We start from the raw sequence: 18880 nt of genomic DNA, 5'->3' as shown, positions 1-18880 counted from the left end.
AGTAGCTGGACTACAGGCACGCGCTACCACGCCCAGCTAATTTTTGATTTATTGTAGAGATGACGTCTCGCCAAGTTGCCCAGGCAGGTCTCGAACCTGCGGGCTCAGGCAATCCACTCACCTCAGCCTCCCAAAGTGCTGAGATTACAGGCTGAGCCACCAAGCCTGGCTATGACTGGTTTTCAATATGAAAATAAAATATAAAAACCGTTCTTGGTGTTATTTCTAAACAGAACTCATCTCTAGTCCTAATGTAACTATATAATGTAACATTATATATATATAATGATTAATATTTAATACTTTTTTTTGTGTGTTAACATCATGTATAGAAATGCTACGTTTTCTGGAATCTGACATTTTCAGTGATAAAAAATTACTAAAAAGAATTACTGTATTTTATAAATAGAAATACCAATCCTAAAAACAGAATGCTATAAATAGAATGATGTCATTTGTTTCCAAAGACTATTGATATATTAGAGCAATGTGAAAATAATAATAAAAACAAGTATTCCTTTTTTCTTTTTCCTTGAGTTGGAGTCTCTGTTGCCGAGACTGGAGTGCAGTGGTGTGCTCACGGCCACTGCAGGCTCAACCTGCTGGGCTCAAGTGATCCTTCCACCTCAACTTTTCAAGTAGCTGGAACCATAGGCTTATGCTACCACGCCAAGCTAATTTTTTCATTTATTGTAGAGACAAGGTCTTGTCAAGTTGCTCAGGCTGGTCTCAAACCCCTGGGCTCAGTCAATCCTCTCGCCTCCGCCTCCCAAAGTGCTGGGATTACAGGCGTGAGCCTCTGCGCCTGGCCAAAAGCAAGGTATTTCATGGCAAACTTTGGGGGTAAGGTTAGGACTATCACCGGTGAGTTATCTTTGGGTAAACTGCAGCCACAAACGCCACCAGCGAGCATTCTTGGAACAAACAGGAAAAGGCCTAAAGTGTACAGTTAGGTGACTTCTGATGCAACCATCTTCATAATCAATTTTAGAACATTTTCATCATTCTAAAATGAAACCTGACACCCATTAGTGTTCATTCCCTATTCCTGTCCTACAACCCACTTCTCTATCTCTATACGTTTGTCTGTTCTGGACGTTCATACAAGTGGAATCATAATATGTGATCTTTTGTGTTGGCTTTCACTTAGTATAAATGCTTTAAAGTTTCATCTATTATGTAGCATATATCAGTAATTCTTCTTATGGTTGACTAATACTACATTGCATGAATACCACATTTTGTTTACCCATTTTCAACTGGGTTTTTTCCACCTTTTGACTATTACAGCTAGTGCTACAGTGAACATTTGTGTACAACTTTTTGCATGGACATACTTTTATTTCCCTTAGGTACATACATGGGTCTGGAATTGCTGGATCATACAGTGACTCGATGTTTAACCTTTTGAGGAACTGTTAGACTGTTTTCTTTTCTTTTTTACAGACTTTTCTAAAGTGACTGTACTAGTTTTCATTCTCACCAGGAGTCTATAAGGGTTCCAGTCTCTCCACATCTTTACCAATACTTGTTACTCTCTGTCTTTTTTATTCTGACCATCCCAGTAGGTGTGAAGTAGTACTTCATTTTGGTTTTGACTTGCATTTCTCTTAGGGCTAATGATGTTGAGCATCTTTTCATATGCTTATTAGAGTAGTGTATTCTTTTCTCTTTCTCTTTTATTTTTAATTTTTTTTTATAAGATGGGATCACGCTATGTTGCCCAGACTTGTCTCAGACAGCTGGGTCCAAACAGTCCTTCCACTTCAGCCTCCCAAGTAGCTTGGATTACAAGCACACACCACCATACCCAGCCTGAGTAGTGCATTCTTTATAACAGAATCCCAAAGCATATTGAAAACTGTGAAATTTACTTTGCTTCTTCATATTTTAGTTTAAAAAATCATAATTATAGTTTAAGTGATAACTATAAGGTTGTTTTCAAACACTGATTCGTTGTATTCCAGGTTAGGATAGCTGTTCTTGGAACAGCAATATGTACGATGGTTTGTAGTCATCAAGGCTCTTGTTTATTAAAAAAACAGGTATCAGTTACCAACTTTGACAAATTTAGGGAGAAAAGAAATACTGAATAGCTGCTGAAATCTTTAGGATGGCATAAGAAACTAGGCTTGAAGCTGGATGTGGTGATGCACACCTGTGTTTCCTGCTGCTTGGAAGGCTGAGGCAGAAGGATCACCTGAGCCCAGCAGGTCAAGGCTGCAGTGACTGTGAGCATGCCACTGCACTCCAGCCTGGATGACAGTGAGACTCCTACTGAAAAAAAAGAAAAGAAAAGAAAATTGGCTTGAAAAAGAAACTACAGGAAGCTGGCTACATAGCCTTTTAAAAAGCTTATTACAAACCAGGCACGGTGACTCACACTTGTAATCCCAACATTTTGGGAGGCAGAGGCAAGAGGATTGCCTGAATCCAGGGATCAAGACCAGCCTGGGAAACTTGTCAAGACCTTATCTCTACAATACATTTTTAAAAATTAGCCAGATGTGGTGGTGCACACTTGTAGTTCCAGCTACTTGGAAGACTGAGGCTGAAGGATCACCTGAGCCCAGCAGGTCGAGGCTATGGTGGCTTTGAGCATGCCACTGCACTCCAGCCTGGGTGACAGAGTGAGACTCTGACTTTAAAAAAAAAAAAAAGCATATTACAGAATCCATCTAGTAAGGACATGGCTTGCAGTTCTATCCCTGGTGATTGCTGTTTTTTGGTTTTTTTTCCCCCAGGAGCTGAATATTGCTAATGTTCTTGCTATAAGAATTTACTGTTTCCTCACTTCTCTATACCGCTAGCTTCAGATTCAAAATCCCAAGCAGATGTATCTGATAAAGGATTTCAAGTTACATGCCTTCATCCTAACCTCCAGTAAGGCAGATCTGTCTAGTGGAAGATGAGATTCAAAAGTGGAATTTCCTCAAAGCCAAAGGTTTCACATGCTGATCATGGAAAATAAAAATAAAGTCCTCTGTAAGGGACTATAATTTGTGAACCAAAAACTGTTTAATATAATCTGGCAAAGTTCTTCCTGCTATTGCTAAGCATCTTTTAAAGAGAATCTAGAGTCTGAGATTTTAATCAGTGTGTCCACAGTTTGAATACCTGTATCCACAGGTATTAGCTGATGATGTCGGTCATCCCCTTATAAAAAGTTACAAAGTATCATTCTGTCTATATTGCTAGACAATTAAGTGAGCTTTTACCCTACCAGTTTTTATTTTTTTAGATTAGAAAATATAGTGTATTTAGAAAGTAAGTTAGAGAAAGAGAAATAGGAGATTCACCTCCCCCAGGTAGGGGAGGGGGCCATAGCTCCAAGAGTACGTGGCCACACCAGAGTCTAGTAAGGCAGTGGTGCCCCCTACCAGTTTTTAATCTAAGGCCACACTAACAAAGGGACATAAAGAATGTACTCATAATTGAATAAACCAGGAAGGCAGAGAAATAATCTATTATGTAATTTTCTGAGTATATACTACAATCTTTAATTGGTGGTAGACGTACACATTACATTTCAAACACTTGAATTTTACTCCTAATTTGTAACAATCTGATGCTTTGTGATCAGCTTCTCATTTGGAAATGGGAAAAAGTCTTTCCATTTGGAAGACTTCTGCCTTTCCTCAAACAAATTCTGTGAACTCATCAAACTGTTAATTAGCATTTACTTTGTTATTTATTTATTTATCTATTTATTTTTTAGTTGGAATCTCACTTTGTCACCCAGGCTGGAGTGCAGTGGCACACTCACGGCCCCCCCAGCGTCGACCTGCTGGGCTCCAGCAATCCTTCCACCTCAGCCTTCCAAGTAGCCAAAACTACAGGCATGTGCTACCACACCCTGCTAATTTTTGATTTATTGTAGATATGAGGTCTCGCCAAGTTACTTGGGCTGGTCTCAAACCCGCAGGCTCAGGCAATCCATTTACCTCAGCCTCCCAAAGTGCTGGGATTACAGGCTGAGACACTGAGTCCAGCCTACTTTGTAATTTTTTAGTCAGAAATTGTCCAGGTGCTATAGGGAATAAATGAAAAGATAAGTGCTCTCACTCCCTGCATAGAAGACACTTGCTGTGATGACCAATAATTCAAAGTCTACATCCCCATAGTGATGCTGAGAACCAAAGTAAATTCATAGCACCTGAAACTGAGGTTTTTTGTTGGTTTATAAAAATAAATTTGGGGTGTGTGTGTGTGTGTGTGTGTTTTAAAGAGAGTCTCGTGATACTGCCCAGGCTATTCATATGCACACACAAACTTTTTTTTTTTTTGAGTAGGAGTGTCACTCTTGTCGCTGAGGCTGGACTGCAGTGGCATGCTCATGGCCACTGCAGCCTCGACCTGCTGGGCACAGGTGATCCTTCTGCCTCACTTTGGGAGGTAGAGGCAAGAGGATTACCTAAGCCAAGTAGCTGGAACCACAGGCGTGCGCCATCACACCCAGTTAATTTTTTGATTTATTGTTGAGACGAGGTCTTGCCAAGTTGCCCAGGCTGGTCTAGAATCCCTGGACTCGGGCAATGCTCTCACCTCCTCCTCCCAAAGTGCTGGGATTATAAGGCATGAACCACTGTGCCTGGCCTGCACAAACAATTATAGCACACTATAGCTGAAACTCTTGGGCTCAAGTGATCCTCCTGCCACATCCTCTTGAGTAAATAGAACTTCAGGTATGCACAACCACACCTAGCCTCTATTCAGCCTTTTAAATAAAGGGTTTCAGTCATTAATAGAATGTTTTCTTTTCAGTCTCTTATATGAATAACTTTTAAAGTTGTCTTTTTCTTCTCCTTGTTTTTAGTTTAATACAGTTTTTTAGTAAAATGAAGAAGTGGATGGACATGTCAAACCTGCCACAAGAATTTCGTGAACGTATAGCAAGGCTAGAGAGAAATTTTGAGGTGTCTACTGTAATTTTCAAAAAATTTGAGCCAATTTTTTTAGATATATTTCAAAATCCATATGAAGAACCACCAAAGTTACCACGAAGCAGGAAGCAGAGGTGAGACCCTTAATGTTTATATAATCCACATACAGATTATGATACAAACTTGATAGTTTGCTTTTTTGAAAGTCTACTTTTTTACACTTCCGTCTGCAAAGAACTTAAATATCTTTTTAAATGCATCATATGCAATTACCTGTTTCTGGAAATGCAGGGTAATACTTTCACCTATTTTTCTATGCTCTAATTATTTTATGCAGATTGGAAAGACTTTTTAAAAAATTTTTTTTGAGTTGATGTCTCACTCTGTCACCCAGACTGGAGTGCAATGGCCGCTTCCGGCCACTGCAGCCTCAACCTGCTGGGCTCTGGCAATCCTTCTACCTCAGTCTTCCAAGTAGCTGGAACTACAGGCGCGCGCTACCACACCAGGCTAATTTTTTTGATTTATTGTAGAGATGAGGTCTCGCCAAGTTGCCCAGGCGGGTCTCGAACCCACGGGCTCAGGCAATCCACTCACCTCAGCCTCCCAAAGCGTGGGATTGCAGGCTGAGCCACCGAACCCGGCTGGAAAGACTTATTTATGTATGTTTGTTTCGTAAGTTGTAGTTTATCTTTGTGAGTGAAATTTTATATGTAATTTGACTTTACTATTTGTTACTTATGTTTACTATTTCGATTTAAGTGATATTAGCAAGCTAGTCAGACAAAAAGTACATTTTTCTTTTCCTTTTTAGGAGGATTCCTTGCAGTGTTAAGGATCTCTTTAATTTCTGTTGGACACTCTTTGTTTATACTAAGGGTAAGGTAACACTTTCAATGGTCTTACATTTCTATTTTGGAAACTTGGTGCTGTTTGACAAGAGAGGTTTCTGGTTTTTGTGTCTTTTTCGTATAAAGGTAATTTTCGTATGATTGGGGATGATTTAGTAAATTCTTACCATTTACTTCTGTGCTGCTTGGATCTGATTTTTGCCAATGCCATTATATGCTCAAATAGACGAGACTTGCTAAATCCATTATTCAAAGGTAAGATGTTTACTTATTTTTAAAAGTTAGTTTTCAATTTTTGGAAAAAGAGTTTTAAAAGTTGACCACATTCTTTTTTTCTCCTGCTCCTCATCATACCCTAGGTTTACCATCTGATTTTCACACTGCTGACTTCAGGGCTTCTGAAGAGCCGCCCTGCATCATTGCAGTACTGTGTGAACTGCATGATGGACTTCTAGTAGAAGCAAAAGGAATAAAGGAGCACTATTTTAAGCCATATATTTCCAAACTCTTTGATAGGAAGGTACTATACTCATAAGTAAATGATTGAGATGTTTAGGGGTTAGCAGTGGTCTCAAGGGAAAAAATGTTTTAAGCAAGTTCTCAACATTATAAGATCAGGATTCCCAGGTTTCAGTCTCTGCTGTAATGCAGAATTTCCCTATGGTCTTGTGTGATGTGAGAAACTGGGCTATTGAAGAATGTGACCAATTTCAGAGGCAACTGTAGGAGTCATTGATGAAGAATTACATAGAATGTCATGTCAGAGTAAGTGTGAAAAAGAATTATGAAAAACAGGAAGTCAGAATAAGCTGACTACTGCTGAGTGTTTACTAAAAGTAGGATAATGTATAACAACTAGTTTTAACTTTTTTGAGACAAGATCTCGCCAAGCTGCCCATGTTGGTCTCAAACCCTCAGGCTCAAGCAATCCACTCACCTTGGCCTCCCAAATTGCTGGGATTACAGGCTGACCCACCAAGCTAATAATGCATTTTATTTTTTTTTTTGAGTTAGAGTCTCACTCTGTCATTCAGATTGGAGTGCAGTGGCTGCTTGCGGCCTCGACCTGCTGGGCTCCGGTGATCCTTCCGCCTTAGCCTTCCAAGTAGCTGGAGCTACAGGCGTGTGCTACCACGCCCGGCTAATTTTTGATTTATTGTAGAGATGAGGTCTTGCCAAGTTGCCCAGGCGGGTCTCGAACCCGCGGGCTCAGGCAATCCACTCACCTCAGCCTCCCAAAGGCGCAGGATTATAGGCTGAGCCACCGAGCCCGGCTTAATAATGCATTTTTAACAAGTTTTCCCTTAAGTGATTTTTCTTTTATCATTATTATTATTATTATTATTATTTTAGAGACAGGGTCTTGTTTTTGTTGCCCAGGCTGTAGTGCAGTGGCACAATCATAGCTCACTGCAGCCTCGAACTCCTGGACTCAAGCAATCTTCCTGCCTTAGCCTCCCAGGTAGCTAGGACTACAGTATACACCATTACACCCAGCTAGTTTTTAAATTTCACCTGTGGAAACAGGATCTTCCTATATTGCCCAGAGTAATCGCAAACTTCTGACCTTAGGTAATCTTCCTTAATGTGCCTCCCAAAGCTCTGAGATTATAGATGTGAGTCACTATGAAGTTGGAGACCACTGCCATAGACTAACCCCAAAATACTTTCAAAGCTTGATTATAAATTTCATGAAGAATATTTTATTTGCATTCCAAATAGATTTACTGGTCTGAAATAAATATTTAGTAATTTTGTTTTATATGTGTGTTATAATAACCAACAATGTGAAAATTTAGATAAATTTTGTGTTGATATATATGTATTAATATGCTTAATTAAATTATATGATCCAAAATACTTTTTTCTTTCCAGATTTTAAGAGGAGAATGCCTCCTGGACCTTTCTAGTTTCACTGATAATAGGTATGTATCTAGCACTAATGGTATCTGGCATATTACCAGATGCCAACAATGATTTATTGGAACTTGTTAAGCATTTCATTGTATCAAAGTAACTCCTTCAAATTCAACTTCCCCTTGAGACACTTAATGGGTGTTGTCACTAAGCCCTATTGACTTTAAGCACGCTTGTTTTAGGATATCCTTGGCATTTAAAACAGCTACTCTCCTGAGAAACTTATAAATAGACCCAATGACTCTGTATTTGATTTTACATTCTTTCATAAATCACATGTTGGCAAGTCCAGAATACCCATATTTCAAAGCCACTATTGGTTCCTCAGTGACCAGATATCATTTTCCTTTTTTTTAAAACTAGAGTCAACTAGTTTTCAGATTAAGTCTGTCTTCTCTTTTCACTCACTTTTGTTTTCTTTTCTTTTAAGTCAGAGTCTCACTCTGTCGCTCATACTGGAGTGCAGTGGCATGCTCACAGCCATCACGACCTCAGCCTGCTGGGCTTAGGCGATCCTTCCACCTCAGCCTTCCAAGTAGCTAGAACCACAGGCGCATGCCACCACACCCAGCTAATTTTTAAATTTTATTGTAGAGACAAAGTCTCGCTAAGTTACCCATGCTGGTCGCTAACCCCTGGGCTCAGGCAGTCCTCTCACCTCTGCCTCCAAAGTGCAGGGATTATAGGCGTGAGCCACTGCGCCTGGCCACTCACTTTTCAAAGTAATTTATTGCTGTGTATGTTAATGTGAAGAATGTTCATAATCAGATAGGACCCTCTGATTGTTAGATGTACCAAGTTAATAATACTAGAAAGTTATCAACTCTCCCAAAAACTCCATTGTGTAATTTAGTATTATTCTAGCAGCTTAAAATAATTCTCTTTGCAGCAAAGCAGTGAACAAGGAGTATGAAGAGTATGTTCTAACTGTTGGTGATTTTGATGAGAGGATCTTTTTGGGAGCAGATGCAGAAGAGGAAATTGGAACACCTCGAAAGTTCACTGGTGACACTCCATTAGGGAAACTGACAGCACAGGCTAATGTGGAGTATAATCTTCAACAACACTTTGAAAAAGTAATATAATCTAGCCTGGCCTCAGTCTTGAATGATCTTTTTCTCTGTGTGTGTGATTCTACTAACAGCAGAAGCATCTTTCAAGTTAAATCTTGAGTTTCTTCTACTAATTCATATTTCCCATGAAAACCTTAAAAGGTAATTTTTAAAAAAACTATGGCATTTAGTATTTTTACCTCATTTCTTGCTATTATTCATATTTTGTATACATTTTCCCAGCATGACTGGGTTTGTTAATAGAGGATGTGTCTTTTGACATAAAGAGGAATTTTTACTTTCTTACCATTCTTTCTTTGCTTTAACTTAGCCTTTGTTATGTTGCTTTAAAATTTATTTTGTTTTGCTGTTAGTGACACAAGCCATATGCTCTTTTCTAACTCAAGCAATATAACTCTGGACTTTTTTTTTTGAGTCAGAATCTCACTCTGTCACCCTGGTTGGAGTACAGCGGCATGATCACGGCTCACCGCAGCCTCCACCTCCTGGGCTCAAGCAATCTTTCTGTGTCAGCCTTCCCAGTAGCTGGGCCTACAGGTACATGCCACCATGCATGACTGTTTTTTTTATTTTTTGTAGAGATGAGGTCTTGCTGTGGTGCCTAGGCTGGTCTTGAACTCCTGGGCTCAAGTAATCCTTCTGCCTTGGCCTCCTAAAGTGCTGGAATTACAGATGTGAGCTACTGTACTTGGCCTTGGACTGGATTTTTTTTTTTTTTTTTTGAGTTGGAGTCTCACTCTGTCGCCCAGACTGGAGTGCAGTGGCCGCTCCTGGCCACCGCAGCCTCGACCTGCTGGGCTCCGGCGATCCTTCCGCCTCAGCCTTCCAAGTAACTGGAACTACAGGCACGCACTACCACGCCCGGCTAATTTTTTTTTTTGATTTATTGTAGAGATGAGGTCTCGCCAAGTTGCCCAGGCGGGTCTCAAACCCGCGGGCTCAGGCCATCCACTCACCTCAGCCTCCCAAAGGCGCGGGATTACAGACTGAGCCACCAAGCCCGGCTTGGACTTGATTTTTAATGGCCAAGGCTTAATTCTGCACTTATGTGAAAATGGTTTGGAGGATGAGGTCTAAAGGAAAATTGGCTTGTCTAGAAGGTAGAAAAATCTGTTTTAGCCCAAGTTCTGCCATTAACTTTGTCTGCTTAAACAAGTTTTTTTTAACTTCTCTCTGTACCTGTTTCCTTTAGGTGAAATAAAAATAAAAATATGTATGCATTTTACTTCAAATGAGTTTAATAAAGATAAAATGAGATTATAGATAGACAATACTTTGAAAAAGTATTATTCAAATATAAGGATGTCATTAGCATAGCATTGCTAAATAGTTCGTGGATATTCATTAAGTATGAATAAAGATGATGGTCTATATGCTGAGTTAAACACATAATAAGGGGAAAGATAACTTTTTTACCTCATCAGTTTTTCTTTCTTACAGAAAAGATCGTTTGCACCTTCTACTCCACTGACAGGACGGAGATATTTACGAGAAAAAGAGGCAGTTATCACTCCTGTTGCATCAGCCACCCAAAGTGTGAGCCGGTTACAAAGTATTGTGGCTGGACTGAAAAATGCACCAGGTGAACAACTTATAAATATTTTTGAGTAAGTACAGTACTTTGTTTTTCTACATGTCTTTTAAAAATTAGATTTCTTATTGTTTTATTTTTTGTATATTCAGAATTCCTAAGATAGAAGATATACATCTAGCACATTTTGCTGTACCTTTTTTTTTGTAGAGACAGGGTCTTGCTTTATTGCTCACACTGGTCTTGAACCCCTCACCTCTAGTGATCCTCCAGCCTAGGCCTCCTGATGTTCTGGGATTATGGATCTGAGTCACTGCACCTGGCCACTGAACCATTTGAATCATAAAATATATTGGTCTAAAACTAGATAGAAGTTCCCATTAAAAATTATATATATATATATATATTTTTTTTTTTTTTTTAAAGTATATATAAAAGCTGAGTGTGGTGGCATGTACCTGTAGTCCCAGCTGCTCTGGAGGCTGATGTGGGAGTATCTCTTGAGCCCAGGAATTCAAGTCCAGCTTGGGCAATACAGTGAGAACTTGTCTCTTAAAAAGGATATGTAGTATTATTTCATAGGCTCATAGGCTTTTTTTTTTTTTTTTTTGAGTTGGAGTCTCATTCTGTTGCCCAGACTGGAATGCAATGGCTGCTCCCAGCCACTGCAGCCTCGACCTACTGGGCTCTGGCGATACTTCCACCTCAGCCTTCCAAGTAGCTGGAACTATAGGCACATGCTACCACGCCTGGCTAATTTTTGATTTATTGTAGAGATGAGGTCTCGCCAAGTTGCCCAGGCAGGTCTCGAACCCGCGGGCTCAGGCAATCCACTCACATCAGCCTCCCAAGGCACGGGATTACAGTCTGAGCCACCGAGCCCGGCTTCATAGGCTTTTAAAAAGTGTATCTTAAAGGTTTTTTGGCTTTGACATTCCACTCTTATGTTTTTCTCTTAACATTTACTTTGAGTAAGTTCAAACTAAATTTCCATCATACAGGGGACTGAATATATATTGATGGTAAAACCATACAGTGGAATTTTACGCAATTTTTAAAAAATGAGGAGGCATGTTCCCTGGTAAATATGGCAGAGTAAAGGCAGATCAGAGAACCTTTTTTTCTAATACCTGTTCTAGTAAAATAAGAAAATAATAAAAAGCAGCAATATTTGCCAGCAGCAACCAAGTGAGCAGGGTATGATTTTATGCCATAAATTTCCAAAATAGAGGTCAAGAAAGGAAATAGATAATCCCAGTATGACCACCCCCAAGAAGCAGTGTTGGGGAAAGAGGGTATGTTGATAAACTCTTGACAATGTTCACTAATACTCCAGATTTGAAGAGAAACAAATTATTTGGGAGTAAGTAGATGGGTAAAAAGTCATAGAAACTCTCCCAGGTGAGAAAAGTCCCTGTGTTACCACCACCAGGATCCCAGCAGGAATAGAAACAATTGCCATTTTCTCACGATCCATGACCATTTGGAGAGACACACTTATAAAACTAGAAAACATCTATACATAGGCATAGTGACCCCTGGAATGGGCTATTTAACTAAATCTCTGAAGAGAAAGCAAAGCCCTGGTTCTCAAACAAAAGCTAAACATGGCACCAACTGCGCTCTTCTCCATTCTCTAAACCTTCAAGATACAGGAAAGTGAACAGAACAGTCTCCAGCCTCAGAAAGAGCTCAGAATATAAGCACGTTGCTGGTAAGGAAGGAAGACTGCCATGAAGATCTACCCTTTGAGCATTTGAGTAAATAGATCTGGATTCAAGTATGTCTTTAAATATGAATAACTTGAAAAGAGGTGGCTAGGCAACTATACAAACATTTTATAGCAACAAGAAAAGGAAGGAAGTATGGAATGCAGAAGATTAAAAAAATGAGACACGAATGAAAAGACATCCATGTTTGTGAACTGAAAGGCTTAAAAATGTCCATACTACCCAAAGTGATCAACAGATTCAGGGAAATCCCTATCAAATCCCCAATGTCATTTTTTGCAGACTTAGAAAAAAAATCCTAAAATGCATATGGAATCTCAAAGTACCCTGAGTATTCAAAACAATCTTGAAAAAGAACAAGCTAGATGCTTAACACTTTCTGATTTCAAAACATAAAGTTCTAGTAATCAAAATAGTATAGTATTGACATAAAGACAGACCTATAGACCAGTGGAACAGAATAGAGAGCCCAGAAATGAACTCTCACATAAATGGTCAAATTATCTTTGACAAGAGTGCCAAGATTATGCAGGGGGGAAAGGATCTCTTTAGTAAATGGTATTGAGGAAACTGGGTATCCACCTGCAGAAGAATAAAACAGACTCTCACATTATATTCAAAAATTTAACTCAAAATATAAAAAATACCTAAACATTTAAAGACCTGCAAATTTGAAATTCTTAGAAGAAAACATGAGGGGAAAACTTCATGACATTGTAAAGTTTTTTTGACTGTGACACCAAAAGCACAGGTAACAAAAGCATAAATAGACAAAGGGACTACATCAAGCTTTAAAAATTTTATGTGGCAAAGAAAATCATCAACACAGTAAAAAGACAATTTATGGAATGAGGGAAATGATTGCACACCATGTACTGAATAAGGGGTTCATATCCAGAATGTATAAATAAATCCTACAACTCAATAACAACAAGTAGCCCAATTAAAAAATATATAAAGGATTGAGCAGATATTTCTACAAAGGAGATACACAAATGGCCAACATCACTAATCAGGGAAATTACTCAGGAGGCTGAGACAGAAGAATTCACCAAAACCACAAAGAGATATTGCCTTACATCTGTTAGGATGGCCACTATTCCACCCACCAAAAAAAAAAAATTTGTTTTTAAATGGCAAGTGTTGGTGAGGATGTGGAGTAATTGGAGCCCTTTCACACTGTTGGTGGGATTGTAAAATGGTACAGCCATATGGAAAAAAAAATTATGGGGGTTCCTCAAAAAATAAAAATAGCTTTACCATATGACTCAGCAACACCACATCTAGGTATGTATCCAAAATAATTGTAATTGAGATCTCACAGAAGTGTCGCATACAATGTTCACTACAGCATTATTCACAGTAACCAAGATGTGGAAGCAAATGCCTATTGGTAAACATTGGTATATACATATGATGTAATACTAGTTAGCCTTTATTTATTTTATTTTTTTACTTTTTTTTTGAGTTGGAGTTTCTCTCCGTCGCCCAGGCTAGAGTGCAGCAGCACAATCACGGCCACCCCAGCATCAACCTGCTGGACTCCAGCAATCCTTTTGCCTCAGCCTTTCAAGTAGTTGGAACTATAGGCGTGTGCTACCATGCCCGGCTAATTTTTTTTTATTTATTGTAGAGATGAGGTCTTGCCAAGTTGCCTGGGCTGGTCTCGAACTCGCAGGCTCAGGCAATCCACTCACCTCGGCCTCCCAAGGTGCCGGGATTACAGGCTAAGCCATTTTTTTTTTTACTTTAAATATTTTTATTTTAAAGACATGGGATACAATTCAGGGTTAGGTATACAAATGTTCATTATGCAGGTACCCTTTTTGGTTATTCAGCCTTTAAAAAGAAGGGAATCCTGTTATATGTTACAGCATGGATGAACTTTGAGTCCATTATGCTAAGTAAAATAAACCAATCACAAAAGACAAATACTGCATGATTCCACTCATGAGATATATAAAGTAGTCAAATTCCTAAAAACAAAGTTTCTTAACATATGTAAAAATATATAACTTATGTATATAAAGCTTTGTTTACATATGTAAGTTTACAACTGAAAGTAGAACTTTGGTAAAAACCAAACTAAGGCTGGGCTCTGTGGCTCAGCCTGAAATCCCAGCACTTTGGGAGGCCGAGGTGAGTGGATTGCCTGAGCCCGTGGGATCAAGATCCATCCAGGCAACTTGACGAGACCTCATTTCTACCATAAATCAAAAATTAGCTGGGTGTGATAGCATATGCCTGTAGTTCCAGCTATTTGGAAGGCTGAGGTAGAAGAATTGCCAGAACCTAGCAGGTCGAGGCTGCAGTGGCTGGGAGCGTGCCACTACACTCCAGTCTGGGCAACAGAGTAAGACTCCAAGTCAAAAAAAAAAAAAAAAAACAAGGTAAGCTGGAAATGGTGGCTTATGCATGTAATCCCAGCACTTTGGGAGGCTGAGGTGGGAGAATTGCTTGAGCCCAGGAGTTTAAGACAAGCCTGGGTAATAGAGTGAGACTGCATCTCTACAAAATATAAAAAATTCAGCTGGGCTCGGTGGCTCAGCCTGTAATCCCAGCACTTTGGGAGGCTGAGGTGAGTGGATTGCCTGAGCCCATGGGTTCGAGACCCGCCTGGGCAACTTGGTGAGACCTCATCTCTACAATAAAATAAAAATTAGCTGGGCATGGTAGCACGCGCCTGTAGTTCCAGCTACTTGGAAGGCTGAAGCGGAGGGATCGCCGGAGCCCAGCAGGTCGAGGCTGCGGTGGCCGGGAGTGGCCACTGCACTCCAGTCTGGGCAACAGAGTGAGACTCCAACTCAAAAAAAAAAAAAAAAATTCATTGGGTAAGGTGACATATGCCTATAGTCTAGCTACTCAGGAGGCTGAGACAGAAGAATCCACCTAAACCCAGGAGTTCAAGGCTGTGTTAAGGCGTGATCATGCCACTGCACTCTAGCCTGGACAACAGAGTGAGACCCCTACTAAAAAACAAAACAAAATAAAACTAATTCTTGAAGTAAGGAATGCCAGTAGCTTGTTGTTTTTTCTGGTAATTAGGTTCCTCTTATATTTTGTAGATCCTGTGTACGTAATCCCATGGAAGGCATTACAAATATAGTGAAAAGAATAGGAGAAATTTTCTGCCAACATTATACTCAATCAACTGATGAACAGCCAGGATCTCACATAGGTAAGAAGAGCAAACTAAAATTGGCACAGCGTTGAAGGTAGATAGTCTCCCCAAAATCAGAAATTCAAGTTTTTTCCTTCCCTGCTATTCTTAATGTATCAGACATAAGTGTACATAATTTTTATTCTTCAGTCCTTAACAACTAAAATTCGTTAGCATATTTTTTCCCTCTGTTTTCCCTATAGACTTTGCTGTAAACAGACTAAAACTGGCAGAAATTTTGTATTATAAAATACTAGAGACTGTAATCGTTCAGGAAACACGAAGACTTCATGGGATGGACATGTCAGTAAGTAAATCCACTTTCCCAACCACCAGCAAGGTTCAAAAGCCCCAGCCTGTAAGCAGTTTTTTGAGAGCTCTATAGGGCACTGTTGGAGTCAGCTGTTTATGACACGCTTGGCCAAGATGATATTTTAGGTGATTTAGCCCATGCAGGGCTAGCCACATCTAAGCAGAAATGAGAATATGTAAAATTTGTCTTTAGTACGGTATCACTGTCCTTTCCCTTTGGATTTCAGCTACTGATAATAAATCCCTCCAATCTATTAAACCAACAGGTGATTAAGATATTTGTCCATACCTCCCAGGATTTGTGATTATAAAGTGATGGTTTTTTTAATTGCTTCATTTTCTTAGGCTATTTGACCAAGTCTGAACACACTCCAATAAGCTATGTATAACATTTTTTTTTGGGGTCAAGAGTCTCACTCTGTTGCCCAGGCTGGAGTGCATTGGCACATTTATGACTACTGCAGCCTCAACTTGCTGGACTCAGGTGATCCTTCCACTTCAGCCTTCCAAGTAACTGGGACTGCAGGCATGTGCTACCATGCCTGACTAATTTTTTTATTTATTGTAGAGATGAGGTCTCTCCATGTTGCCCAAGCTGGTCTCAAACTTCTGGGATCAGGCAATCCTCTTGCCTCAGCCTCCCAAAGTGCTGGGATTATAGGCGTGAGCCACCATGCCCAGCCGAATAATTTTTCTACAAATTCAATTTTCTGCTCCCTTTCCCTCTTGACTTTCTTTTTTTTTTTCCACCCCAGCATCAACCTGCTGGACTCCTGCCTCAGCCTTCCAAGTAGCTGTAACTATAGGTGTGTGCTACCACACCCAGCTAATTTTTATTTTATTTTATTTTATTGTAGAGACGAGGTCTCGCCAAGTTGCCTGGGCTGGTCTCGAACCCACGGGCTCAGGCAATCTACTTGCCTCGGCCTCCCAAAGTGCTGGGATTATAGGCTAAGCCACCTAGCCCAGCCTCCCGCTGACTTTCTATTCCAATAGGGACAGGTTGGTGTCTAAGGATGCTCATAACTACTGTAATAGGATTTCTTTGTTTTTACTTGGAAATTTTCATCTTATCTCTTGTGAGTTGATTTCCCTTTTTTTCTGGATTCTGTGTCTTCCTCTTTCATGGTTTACACTAACATATTGATGGAGCATATGCTCCCAGGGCTTCCTGAGAAAGATGTACGTTTTTTAACTTTTTATTTTGAAACATAGATTCACAGAAAGTTGCAAAAGTAGGCCCAGCATGATGGCTCACGCCTATAATCCCAGCACTTTGGGAGGCGGAGGTGAGAGGATTGCCTGAGCCCATGAGTTTGAGACCAACCTGGGCAACTTGGTGAAACATCATCTCTACAATAAATTAAAAAAAAAAAATTAGCCGGGTATGGTGGCACATGCCTATAGTTCCAGCTACCTGGAAGACTGAGGCTGAAGGATCACCTGAGCCTAGCAGTTCAAGGCTGTGGTGGCCGTGAGCATGCTAGCTGCACTCCAGCCTGGGTGACAGAGTGAGACTCCAACTCAAAAACAAAAAAACAAACCAAAGTAAAAACGAAAGTTACAAAAGTAGTACAGAGAAGTTCTTTTACCCAGTTTACCCTAGTGGTTACAGTTTATATAGCACGATATCAAAATCAGGAAATTGGCATTGAAACAAACTTTGTATACCTGTATACAATTATATCATATGTGTCGACTGTGTAAGCACCACCAAAATCAAAATACTGAGCTGTTCTGTCACCACAAATATTTCTCTCATGGCTGCCTCTTTAGAGTCACATTGCCCTCAGCTACTACTGTGTTTTCCATTTCTATGCTTTTATAACACACTCTGTATGAATTCAAATCTTTTAAATTGGTTGAGGTTATTTTATTGCTCAGGATATGGTTTATCTTGGTAAATGTTCTATGGGCATTTGGATGAAAAGATTGGATATAGTAAGTCTTCATTTAACATTGTCAATAGGTTCTTGGAAACTGTGGGTTTAAGCAAAAGACATATAATGAAACAAATTTTGCCATAGGCTAATTGATATAAACAATAGTTAAGTTCCTATGGCATAATATATCTGGTCACAAAAATATCTAATAAATAAAGACCAAAACACCTTTTTTTTCTTGTTTTGAGTTGGAGTCTCACTCCATCACCCAGGCTGGAGTGCAGTGGCATGCTCACAGTTACCCTAGCGTCAACCTGCTGGGCTCAGGCTTTCAAGTAGCTGGAACTACAGGTGTGCACTACCACGCCTGGCCAATTTTTTTATTTTATTGTAGAGATGAGGTCTTGCCAAGTTGCCCAGGCTATTCTCGAACCTGTGGGCTCAGGCAGTCCTCTCACCTCGGCCTCCCAAAGTGCTGGGATTACAGGCTTGAGTCACTGCGCCCAGCCCAAAACACCTTTTTTTTTGGTCTTGTTCTTACTCTGTCACCCAGGCTGGAGCGCAGTGGCACAATCACAACTCACCACAGCCTTGACCTCCTGGGTTCAGGTGATCCTTCCACCTCAGCTTCCCAATTAACTGGGACTACAGGCATACCCCACCACACCTGGCTTATTATTTTGAAGAGATGAGATGTTGCTATGTTGTCCAGTCTGGTCTCTAATTCTCAGACTCAAGCAGTCCTCCTGCCTCAGCCTCCCAAAGTGCTATGATTACAGGTGTCAGCCACCATGCCAAACCAAGACCAAAACACTTATAATATTAAACACTGAAGTAAATGTGAGCTATACGTATATTTAAGAAAGATAAAAAAAAACAAAAAAACAATGGGCTCGGTGGCTCAGCCTGTAATCCCGTGCCTTGGGAGACTGAGGTGAGTGGATTGCCTGAGCCCACGGGTTCGAGACCCGCCTGAGCAGCGAGACCTCATCTCTACAATAAATCAAAAAATCAGCCAGACGTGGTAGCGCGCACCTGTAATTCCGGCTACTCAGAAGGCTGAGGCGGAAGGATCGCCAGAGCCCAGCGGGTCGAGGCTGCGGTGGCCGGGAGCTGCCACTGCACTCCAGTCTGGGCGACAGAGTGGACTCCCACTCAAAAAAAAAAAAAAGAAAACAAGACTATTATTTACCAGTTTTTCCAGCTGAGAGTCCCAGGTGGCCAGTACCTATGCTGGCTGCTCAGTGCAAAAGGCAGCCAAACCTGGACAGGACACCATTTCATCATAGGGCACACTCACACACCTACACTAGTACTGGGACAATCGAGGCATGTCAGTTAACCTAATGTGCACATCTTCTGGATGTGAGAGGAAATACACAGATGTGGGGAGAATCTGCACACTCTACATAAGACAGTGACCCCAGCTAGGAATCAGTTTTTTTCATTAATGCTATAACTTGATGTTGAGCAAAATGATGTTATTTAAGGGCCTGCTGTATTCTGCTATTGTTGGGTGGAGTGTTTTATTTATTTATTT

General features: G+C 40.3%; 1 protein-coding gene across 1 annotated transcript in view; it reads left to right on the top strand.

The window, feature by feature from the left end:
• RBL1 (RB transcriptional corepressor like 1) overlaps window positions 1-18880 on the top strand; it is an 87824-nt gene that overhangs the window by 14121 nt on the left and 54823 nt on the right. Inside the window, exons 2-10 of the mRNA XM_021708372.1 lie at window positions 4817-5017; window positions 5698-5762; window positions 5861-5989; window positions 6094-6254; window positions 7610-7659; window positions 8541-8727; window positions 10165-10331; window positions 15051-15163; window positions 15349-15452. Coding sequence (XP_021564047.1) covers window positions 4817-5017; window positions 5698-5762; window positions 5861-5989; window positions 6094-6254; window positions 7610-7659; window positions 8541-8727; window positions 10165-10331; window positions 15051-15163; window positions 15349-15452 — 1177 coding nt within the window. The remainder of the gene's footprint in view (window positions 1-4816; window positions 5018-5697; window positions 5763-5860; window positions 5990-6093; window positions 6255-7609; window positions 7660-8540; window positions 8728-10164; window positions 10332-15050; window positions 15164-15348; window positions 15453-18880) is intronic.

This window comes from Carlito syrichta, unplaced genomic scaffold, assembly GCF_000164805.1.
Source record: "Carlito syrichta isolate Samal-C Ts95f unplaced genomic scaffold, Tarsius_syrichta-2.0.1 Scaffold135908, whole genome shotgun sequence".
NCBI classification, from domain to species: Eukaryota; Metazoa; Chordata; class Mammalia; order Primates; family Tarsiidae; genus Carlito; species Carlito syrichta.
The sequence above is the reverse complement of the archived record's forward strand: the minus strand, read 5'-3'. Positions and strand labels throughout refer to the sequence as shown.